The sequence below is a fragment of the Lathyrus oleraceus genome, chromosome 4 (genome assembly GCF_024323335.1).
Source record: "Lathyrus oleraceus cultivar Zhongwan6 chromosome 4, CAAS_Psat_ZW6_1.0, whole genome shotgun sequence".
NCBI lineage: Eukaryota > Viridiplantae > Streptophyta > Magnoliopsida > Fabales > Fabaceae > Lathyrus > Lathyrus oleraceus.
The window spans coordinates 243509588-243521048 of record NC_066582.1 but is presented as its reverse complement, the minus strand read 5'-3'; the positions used below and the strand labels follow the sequence as shown (position 1 = coordinate 243521048).

Below are 11461 nucleotides of genomic sequence, written 5' to 3'. Positions count from 1 at the left end.
ATGGGATAAGCCATCGATTAGCATTTATAACCACTCCCTTTAGGCAGCTATGTTGATTTGTACAAACAATAAATCCCATAGAGTAGACATGAACACATGAAAAACAAATTACTTCAAAGGGTGTTGTTAACTTGTGCCTTAAAGGCACAAGTTAGGATACTCCAATTAAAAAATTTGTGTGGAATAAAATAAGAGATTAATTGATATGCACTGTCAATGTAAAAAGTTTTACACTGTCACTACATCACAATCACCCGTTTGTATTATTTTTTAAATATTTAAAATAAAAGTCAAACCTTTCAAATATATCAGTGGTTGTGATTAACTGACAGTGTAAAGAATCTTTACACTGACAGTGTATATCAATTAAATTCATAAAATAATGTTTTAAGTTTTAAAAAATTAAATGCACGCATTCCAAAAAAATATTTCTACAAATAAATCATTATCTTATGCTAGTGGGACACATGTTAGCATTAACCTACTTCAAATGCTTATACATTAATGACTTTTTTTATTTATGAATTTTACAGAAAAGTTTTAAGTCTCTCGATGTTAAAGAGGGCAAGCGAATGGACAGCTCCAGCATTATTACAACCAAATAATCTTGAAAATCGACCTCTGCAAGTCTTCAAACAACATCAACCAAACCCTTTGATGTTTTTGGACATTAAAATCACATATTTGTGGTATGTATTTCAGGGTCCAATAAATGTGTTCAAGTCAGATTTGAATGAAATCATCCAGAAAATGAGACCACTGATGAGATATACTGACGCACCGTGTGTATCAATCCATTGCCAGGTTTTTGAATTGAGTCAAGCAACCAGTGGTAATCTGATACTGCTGAATTAGATAATGGCTCTAAAAACTCACACCTTTCTAAAATGTTAGGTGGTGGTGCTCCATCAATGAGATTGGTGTCTAGCCTTGGCCTACCCTTGGTCAACTCCAAGGACACATTGGCGGAATGACCTTGAAGAAGAGGGGGAGAGGCACCTGGAATCACCTCCTGCTTAAAGGGAAGTGCTCTAGCAGATTGTAGACAAAACTCTATCCACTGATGGATTAATGGGGACGGTCCCCTGACGCGCCCACCAATCTGACTAGTTTGAATCCGAGAGGCACCAGGAATTGCCTAGGGAAACCCAAACAAAACAAAAAAAAGTTGGAGAAAGGTCAATGTCTAGTAGGAGTATCTAAGAAGAGATGAACTCATAACTATTATCAATGAATAGGTATATGATATCTGAATCCCAATATTGATATTTGAAATCACACTACCATATCATTTCCGTATAATCCCTCAAAACCATTAAGCAATCAGATAACAAACCCTCTAAAACAAGAGGGCAATGAGATACATACCCAAAGATCTGCCCATAAACTCGCTCCAGACTTTGGGACGACAACTGCAACATTAGACATGCGTTTAGCAACAGGAATAATATCGCTACTCCATCCAACAGCTACCCACACATCTCCAACTCCAAAAGCCTTTAGATAGTTTTCACTATCAAAGAGTCGAACCTAGAAATACATAAAAGTATAGTAACTTATATTTATAACATGGAAAAACAGAATGGACACTACTATTTTTTGTCGATTAAACTTTTATGTGTTTTCCCCTCTACTCCAATTAAAAGCGACATCAACAGTTGAGAAATCATTGAGTAACGGTACCTGTTTTGCAAGCAATGCTAAATTATGTTTAACTGCATCTCTCCCACCATTAACTTCCAAATTGATGTCATTTGCATTATAGGAAGCCCCCATATACTTTAATACCGCACCAACAACTTCTCTAGGAGAATCTACCATGGAAATCCTCCCCGCAAGATCAGGCCGCCACAGATCAGCCCAGTCCTACAATTCCATTTTACATATTTATTTAATCAAAATATCTAATAAATGATTTACCAGCGTTTTACAGGGTCTAATAGAAAACAACATACCTCTATAGGAGCCAACTTATACTTTTGAAAATTATTTGTCTTGTATGCTATTACCATGCAACCCCATCGATATGGGGCAGCCCATACATCACCTTCAGGATCCATTTCTCCCTCACGGTTCCTGCGTAGATATACCTGGAACTTTGTCAGGGAATGTAATATTGTACTATCAACAACATACTGAATTACTGATAGAACTGGTACCTATAGTGAGTGAATTATGGAAAAGAAATCATAAATGATAGAACAGTCCTCTGCAGAATTTGTCTAGAACAGCAGTTTATATTGTTATTACAGAATTAACATACCAGTGCATCAGACAAAGTTTAGAGAGACAATGTGATAGGGAATGAGTTAATAGTGCAAGTCTGCTATTAGAGGAGCAGAATTCCTCCTAAGGAAATATAGAAAGGGAATTGGAATGTATTAATTTTTCAGTACTGCAAATGGAGCTCAAAGCTCACTTAAATACAAAGGCAAAATAACAGAAAGATTCCCCAAATCTATCACATGGGAAAATCTAACAAACTAGCAATGACTCAGCAATCTTCTAGATCTTTTCTTCACTAGCTGTCAAAATAGTCACATAATCTTCCAACCTTCTAGGAATTTTGATTATTCTTTTTGTCCTTGGGCCTTGCTCTTCATTGTTTTCCACTTCCCTTATTGGGCCAATGTCATCTCTAATGGGCTTGCCCGTATCAATACTCCCCCCAACAAAATCAACCTTGTCCTCAAGGTTGTAGTCACGACGCAGCTCTTCCCAATTTTCCCATGATGTATCATCAGACGACAGTCCCTGCCACTGTACCAGAGCGAAACGCGTGGAAATTCCCTCTATGAGTCTTGTCTGAAATTCCAGTACAGCCAAAGGAGTAACCACAGGGTGATTGTTAATTGAGTCATGGGGAATTTGATCAATAACAGTCGGAGGTACTCCCTCATGAAGCTTCAAAAGAGAAGAATGGAATACATTGTGAATGCGAGAATGACTGGGCAGCTCCAGTTTGTAAGCCACAAGACCAACTTTGGCTAAGACCAAATAAGGACCATAATACCGTTTAGAAAGCTTGTGGTATTTGTTTCCAGATAACGAAACTTGCCGATAAGGTTGTAGCTTAACGTACACCCAAGATCCCACCGCAAATTGGACCTCCCGACGGTGTTTATTCGCGTTTCGCGTCATTTGTAATTGCGCCTTACTCAAATTCTTACGCAGTAAGTGAAGAATTTCGTCACGGGATTGCAACACAAAATCACAAGCATCAATCGACGATGAACCTGCAATGTAAGACGGGATCGATGGTGGCAATTTTCCAAACATCACTTGGAAGGGGGATAGACCCGATGCAGTGTGCACAGAAGTGTTATAATGATATTCAGCCCAAGGAAGTAAAGCGACCCACTGAGATGGTTTAGCATGAACAAAAGCTCGCAAATATTGTTCCACGGTACGATTCATAACCTCTGTCTGACCGTCGGTTTGAGGGTGATACGCAGAACTCATCCTCAACAAGGTACCACTGAATGTAAAAAGATCCTTCCAAAAGCGACTGATAAAAATCGGGTCACGATCGGAAATAATACTCTTTGGAAGGCCATGATGTTTACGGACAATGGAAACAAATAACTCTGCTACCTTGTATGCAGTGAACCCAGTAGCTAGCGCTCCTAGATGAATTGCCTTAGAAAATCTATCAACTACCACCATGATCACAGTGAATCCCTTAGAGGGAGGCAACCCCGTTATGAAATCCATGGAGATGTCTTCCCAAATGTGTTGAGGAAGTGGAAGAGGCTGTAATAGTCCACCTGGTTTCTGGGTTGAGTATTTTGTTTGCTGACAAACAACACATTGCCGAATGAACTCCTGCGTTTCTCGCTTCATATTGTCCCAAAAAAAATTCTCAGAAAGGCGCTTCATCGTCCTGGAAAGCCCAGCATGACCGCCAATTAATGTCTCATGATATTCCCGTAACAACAAGCTTTTGAAGCGAGAATTAGGACTAATCCAGATTCTTCCTTGGCGAAGTAGCAAGCCATCGACAACCCGGAAATTAGGATGGGCGGAAGGATCCTGCAGAACCTGTTCCTTTAACTGCAAGAATAGGGTGTCAGTGGATAAATCTTGCTTTAATTCTTCCAAGAATAAGACACGAGGGACCGTCAAGTGGAGGAGGCTGGGAGTTATTGGGTCACTGACACGGGAGAGAGCATCTGCTGCAATGTTGGTGGAGCCTGGTTTGTATTGGATATCATAATGGTAACCAAGTAATTTGGACAGATGGCGTTGCTGCTCCGGTGTTTGGATGACTTGAGTTAAAAGTTCCCGCAAACTTTTGTGATCCGTTTGAATGATAAAAAAATGGCCCAGAAGATATTGACGCCAACGCTTTACAGCACTAGTGATGGCATGGAGTTCACGAATGTATGTCGAAGCCTTAGTCATTCGAGGACAAAAAACTCTGCTGAAGAAGGCCAAAGGGTGTCCTGATTGTAAAAGGACAGCACCCATTGCAAAACCGGAAGCATCCGTTTGAAGGACAAAAGGAGAGGTAAAATCCGGGAGAGCAAGAACCGGAGCAGAAATCATCGCTTGCTTGAGTTGATTAAAGGATAATAAAGCTTCCTCACTCCATTTAAAGGAATCCTTTTTCAACAGCCGGGTTAGTGGTAAAGCAATGGAAGCATACCCGCGAATGAACTTCCGATAATAACCAGACAATCCCAAAAATCCCCTCAAAGCTTTTAAGGTTTTAGGTACAGGCCACTCAAGAATAGCTCTAATTTTCTCAGGATCGGGAGCCACGGTGCCATTCATTACAATGTGACCTAAATATGCGATGGTAGTTTGCCCAAACAAGCACTTAGAAGCTTTCAGGAAGAATCGATGCTCAGAGAGGAGAGAAAAAACCTGTTCTAGATGAATCTGATGTTGCTCCATTGTTTCACTGAACACAAGAATATCGTCGAAAAATACAATAACAGTCTTACGAAGCAGTGGCCGAAAAATGTCATTCATGGTTGCTTGAAAGGTTGCTGGTGCGTTGCAAAGGCCGAACGGCATGACTTTGTACTCATAATGGCCATCATGGGTTCGAAATGCCGTCTTGGGACTGTCATGAGGCTGGAGGCGGATTTGATGAAATCCTGAAGTGAGGTCCAACTTGGAAAAAACTCTCGCGGATCCAAGTTCATCCAAAAGCTCGTCAACAGTGGGTAACGGAAAACGATCCTTCACTGTAATTGCATTTAAGGCGCGATAATCCACACACATGCGCCAAGTGCCATCTTTTTTCTTGAGGAGGAGCACCGGAGAGGAAAAAGGGCTGTTGCTAGGTTGAATCCACCCATTTTCAAGCAGTTTACGAATTTGAGACTCTATTTCTTGTTTCTGCGCATGCGGATAACGATACGGCCGCACGTTGACTGGAACAGCATTATGATTGAGAGGAATTTGATGATCAGTAAAACGGGATGGTGGCAGGGACGTGGGTTCATCAAATAATGGAGCGTAGCGGTGAAGGAGGTCCATGAAAATGGGGCCAAGGTTTTCAGATGTTGATATGGAAGAAGAGTCGTCGGAATCAAGAATATGCAGAGAAAAAATCTGTGCCGTAGGCTCATGTTGGACCAATTTCTTCAATTGATGGTAAGAAATATTATTGTAAGATGGCCCTGTTTCACCTTGTAAAACAATCTCTTTGGCACCATACTGAAATTTCATAGTAAGAGATTGATAGTCCATTAAAACTGGACCTAACGTTTTGAGCCATGGGGTACCCAATACAATATCTGGTCTACTGAGGTTTAATGTATACAAGTCTACAACAAAACTATGACCTTGTATTTCGATTTGCACCTCCTTACAAACCTGAGCACTGGTCAATTCATCCCCATTGCCAACCATAACTCTTAAAGTTGGTGATGAACTGTGTTGCAATCCCAGAGTACGTGCCACCTGAGTTTGAATGAAGTTGAGGGTACTTCCTCCATCTACTAATACATGGACCGAATGTTGGGCCACACCTCCCAGAACCTTGATTGTTTGAGCCGTCCGGGTGCCTGACATGGCATGAAAACTCAACTGGGCCAACTGGGCCGCATCAGGTGGGTCGAACAAAGCCATAATTTGGTCTGGGGATCCGAAATTGGACTGGCCAGATCCCTCCGTCTCACTTTCATCTTCTTCAGCAATCAAAAGAAGGAAACGAGCTTTGCATTTGTGATGACGGGAAAAGCGTTCGTCGCAGTTGAAGCACAATCCCTTTTCTCTTCGTTCGGCCAATTCAGAAGCTGATAATTGACGGTAGCGAGTTTTGGGAACGGGTGTGGGTAACAGGGGAGGCATGACGGTCTTTGGTGGAGGAGAATCGGAAACAGATTTCGCCGGGAAAGGAGAAATCGTGCGGGTAGTGGAAGGTGCTTGCCACGAAGACGAAGGTCGTGTCTTTGTCAAACGCAAGAGATCCTGGAACTTTTCTTCTTGTAACCTAGCAAGACCTGTAGCTTGCGATAGGGATGACGGTTGTTGAGCCAACACCTCACGGCGGATCTCAGATTTCAACCCCGATATGAAACAACTGAGGAGATCGTGGAGTGACAGACCCACAATTCGGTTGGCAAGAGATTCAAACTCGCTGAGGTAACTAGCAACAGAATCAGTTTGTTGAAGCTTAAACAGCTTACCTCGTGGGTCGTCGTATGCTGTAGGCGCAAAACGGAGTTCCAAAGCATGCAGAAACTGTGGCCACGAAGTGATATACCCATTGTTGAACATCCATTGGTACCATGCTAACGCTGGTCCGTCCAAATAAAAGGAAGCAACGGTGATGCGTTCGTGCTCCGGTGTGTGGTGGTAAGTGAAAAACTGAGTGATCTTAAAGATCCATCCATGAGGATCCACGCCTTGGAAACGAGGAACGTCGAGCTTCAGAATATGACGAGGAGTGTGATCCGAATCATTGTCGTGACGGAGGTTGATGGGTTCTGGTGTCGTGGAGCGGCATTCCAAGGACTCAACACGGTTAGTAACTTCATCCATGCGAAGATTGAAATGATCTTGGAAACGAGTAAGCACCTGAGCCAATTCATCGAGCTTCTCGCTGGTGGAACGAGTGACGACGTTGGCCATATTTGGATTTGACGGGAGAGGTTCGGTGATGAAAGCACCACTGATAGGGAATGAGTTAATAGTGCAAGTCTGCTATTAGAGGAGCAGAATTCCTCCTAAGGAAATATAGAAAGGGAATTGGAATGTATTAATTTTTCAGTACTGCAAATGGAGCTCAAAGCTCACTTAAATACAAAGGCAAAATAACAGAAAGATTCCCCAAATCTATCACATGGGAAAATCTAACAAACTAGCAATGACTCAGCAATCTTCTAGATCTTTTCTTCACTAGCTGTCAAAATAGTCACATAATCTTCCAACCTTCTAGGAATTTTGATTATTCTTTTTGTCCTTGGGCCTTGCTCTTCATTGTTTTCCACTTCCCTTATTGGGCCAATGTCATCTCTAATGGGCTTGCCCGTATCACAATGATAGAATAGATATAAAGCAACTCCTATCCCAGAAACTCGAGTCTTTCTCTTCCACCCAAAACCACTCAATAACTATCCCATAATCAGTTTCTCCTTTTCTTTCTCTATTTATTCCAAAAATTAAACATTGTAACTGACATAATAACTTCCCAAAACTGTCCATAACTGTCATTATAAGAAGTCTAACACATACATTCCCAAAGGACAATAACAAACCATGGATATGCTATAATTAATCTTGAGCACTTGCAACAAAAAACAACGGTATATACACACCGGATTCTCCCAGTGATGTTATGTTGACATCTTCAGCAGTACGACAACAATACCCAAACTTTATCCCACTAAGTGAGATCGGCTACATGGATCATACGACGGCATTATATTTTATCATATATCATATTTTTTAAAACGTTAGTAACAGAATTCGAACCCAACACAGGATATTATTCCAAATGACCGGCAGTAAAATCCATTTAATTTTGCTAACATGTTAATTCAAAAAACTATGCTTATGTAAAAATAAAATAAAACCATGTGCAGTGATGTCACTTTACCATGTAAGAGAGAGATCATCATGAGTAGCACTCAATTTAAATTGTCATACATACAAAAGCACAACAGCAACTATGAAGTCTTTGTTTCCTTGTGTTTGTTTTTCATGAAAAATAAAAAATAAATCATATATGCATACTCATGAAAGAAGATGAATCACAAATCAAGCTTAACAAAATGCAGAAAATAAACGGTTTCATTATAAAAGAAGAATAAAACCAATCCTGGGCCACAATTTCTAAGTCAGAGAAAAACAGAATACAAAATAATGTTACCTTCCATTTCTCTGCTAAGCTTTTAAACCATTCCTGGCCATCTACATCCTGTATTGGCTCAATTACAGCTTTTTTAATGGCAAATTTGAGCCATGAATCACCAATACCAACAATATCAGCTGCCAAAGCAGATGTTGGGCCAAGATTTCCTTTGGTAAAGGGAAGGGATAGATTAGAGAAGATGCTCTCAAGACTTGCATAATACTTCACGTTAAATGACATTCTCTTCCCTTGAGAATTTATGAAGTCCTAAAAGTGAAGAAAAACTCACATGAAAAACTATAAAAGAATTTACTAAAATCTATCATCTATAATCTATAATAATATATCTATAATCTACAATCTATAACAATATATAAAGGCAAAATATTGTTTTGGTGTAGCCTATTTTTGTACTAAATATACCTTTTTCAGATGTTGTTTTAAACCTTAACTTCTGTATCACTAACCGTTCAATGACATTTTACATATCTCTTTCATTTCATTATCTTCTACCATTTTAAACGGTTACCACATTTTCTTGACGTTTTAAACCTCTTAAGGAAATCAAATACTTTCCCACAAGCAGAAACAGTTCAAGAGGAGTAGTGAGCCAGAGTAATAAGAAACCGCAAGCAGGACATAATCCAAATGTATACTTTTGCCAAGTATCTATAAAGGCTTCAATTAAGGGTAAAACTCGCCACCTCTTAACTTCATCCACATGTGGGGTAAAGAAGAAGAGTGGTGCATAAATAAATAATAGAAATAGAGAAAAAAAAATGTTAAAAATGAAGAAACAAAAGGAAAGAAGTGAAGAAAATACATGAGGATAAGAGTGATGGCAGCTTCTCTTTTAGTGAGCCGCTCAAGCTCAGTTAATGTGGGTGGTTGATTCCTGTTATTTATTTACTGTGATTTTTGTTCATGAGAAACTTACTGGGAATAATAATTTGATTGTGAACAAGGATGCGGCAACTTCGATGTTTGTTTAGTTTTATACACTTTTTTTTCCTTTTTTTTCCCTTGTTTTTATTCCAAAAAAAAATCTTACGTCTATTTTGATTTCATTGTTTTTGCATCTTTATTTTTTTTATTATATTTGTTCAAATTCTGTGAACATAGTTCAAAGATGAAAAATATACGTTTTTTTCTGTTTTCCTTTTTTAGTAGCTCTGTTTACTGGACACCGGAGCAAAAAATTAACAAACACATAAAATAGAAATAGAAATTAATACGACTAAACAGGTGACATTTTAAATTTTAAGTTTTTTTTTTGGAATATAATTGGAGTGTCATATATTTATTTGCGTAATTCAAGTTCAGATATTGGGAGTATTTTTGCAGTTATATTAATAGATGTGAGGGACATCCCTTATCTGTGTAGGTTTTGATTAAATAGTTGTAGAAGTTTATGTTAATAGACTTCATCTTGCATTGATGCTACGATATATAACAAAACAAAAAAGAGCGGCCAGACAGGAACCGGAGTGCCCGTTTGCAAGATAGTCAACTATAAGTTGCTTTAAATGACAAGGCAGAATCAAAGGAACTTCCGGTATGAACTAGCACACTTTAGGAAATGAACTCCTAATTGATAACCTAAAGGGGTTTATAACCAACTAGAATTTCAGAGAATTTTCAAGCAAAAGACGGGGAAGAAAACAGAAGGAATGTTCCCCAAATTAAACCACCTAGTGAGAGCACAAATTGCAATCAACAATAGAAAAAGTTAATAGATTACAAAAAGCAAGTTAAGGAATGTGTGGACCTTGATCCATGAAGGAGGAATAGAGTCACGCAAAGCAACAACTTTCAAAGGAACAGTCAATGCATAGGTTTTAGACTTCCAAGCATTAAAAGATGCTTCTAACTCCTTATCTACATCTATCTTTTCACTGCCATCTTGTTTCCTTGCATCATTATCATCTGCAATCATAAATAAAATATAAAACCACATCTTCATGTGATAGCAACATTTTTGTACAGCCTCATATTCAATTTTACTTTCCTTACCAGATATAAAACCTAAAAACTGTGAAAAATATATTTAAAATAACAACATAACACCTAAAATTTCTACATCTTCAATTGCTTAATTTTCAGTTCTTCTGCAATTTATTTTTCATCCGGTAATCAAAATCTTGATAGGATTTAATTTCAATCTAGAAGTTACTGAATCATATAATAAAAAAGTGATGGAAACCTTGAATAGTTTGTTCCTGCTGAACCACGGTGGTGGTTAGAGGAGGCGAAGATGCCGAACAAGCACGAATGCCACAGCAGAGAAACAGCACGGCGGAGACAGTTACGTGCACTAGGGCCAGGGGCAACTTGAGCTGCGGCGTTTCTGAAGTGTCCCGGCGGGAGGCGGAGACAGTAGAGGGCGGAGAACGGTTATTGGGAAATTGGAATGGGGATTTGGGAGGTGTGGTGGGGATTAGAGGGGAGAAATTGTAGGGGTTAGAGTTAGGGTTTCGATTTGAGAAGCGAGAAGCGTAACGCGGTGAAGGTAGAGAGAGTGTGTAATGTGTTTGCAGGAATAGAGACATATTTGGAAGACTCTCACTCTGACTAGTCTTACTTTCCGGGAGTGATATCCGAAGTTCATTTTTCTCCTCCTTTGATTTGAAAAATGGAATGGATATTCAGATATTTTTTTTAAATAATCAACATTATCAAATTAATTATGTTTTGAAAAGGCTCATGCTTTTAAATGATGTACATGGGCGTAATAATACCACTCTAAATGTTGGATGCATGCATCCAAAGTTCATTTTTCTCCTCCTTTGATTTATACTTTCTATAGTTAATGCATCTCTTTCCCATCATTTTTCACACATCTTCTAAGTCTCTCATTCAATTTTTCTTCAAAATATTTTCATATATGTGTTCTTATATTCACAAGAGAAATGTTGATTTAATTTATTCGGCAATAAAGTCTTCGATGATGATCCGACTCTAAAACACAAAGATGTTTGAACATCTTAATAGGATTTTAATTTGTTGGTTAGACGGAGACATTGTTGAGGGTGAAAAGATCAAAAAAATGTATAGGTTAGTTGCGGTGTACAACGACAATGAAGAAAGTCGTTTCTGAGACGCAGTTAAAACTGATAGAGATGTTCGCATTATGATGCACAGTAATGAGGA

General features: G+C 39.0%; 1 protein-coding gene across 1 annotated transcript; it reads right to left on the bottom strand.

Annotated features, from left to right (window-relative positions):
* Positions 1 to 415: 415 nt before the first annotated feature.
* Positions 416 to 10952, bottom strand: LOC127074832 (uncharacterized). Its single transcript, XM_051016220.1, has 7 exons — positions 10515 to 10952; positions 10080 to 10237; positions 8330 to 8578; positions 1956 to 2090; positions 1684 to 1866; positions 1369 to 1530; positions 416 to 1138 (listed from the first exon to the last, which is right to left on the bottom strand). The coding sequence occupies exons 1-7, from the start codon at positions 10858 to 10860 to the stop codon at positions 740 to 742; spliced, it is 1632 nt and encodes a 543-aa protein (XP_050872177.1). The 5' UTR covers positions 10861 to 10952; the 3' UTR covers positions 416 to 739.
* Positions 10953 to 11461: the final 509 nt, after the last annotated feature.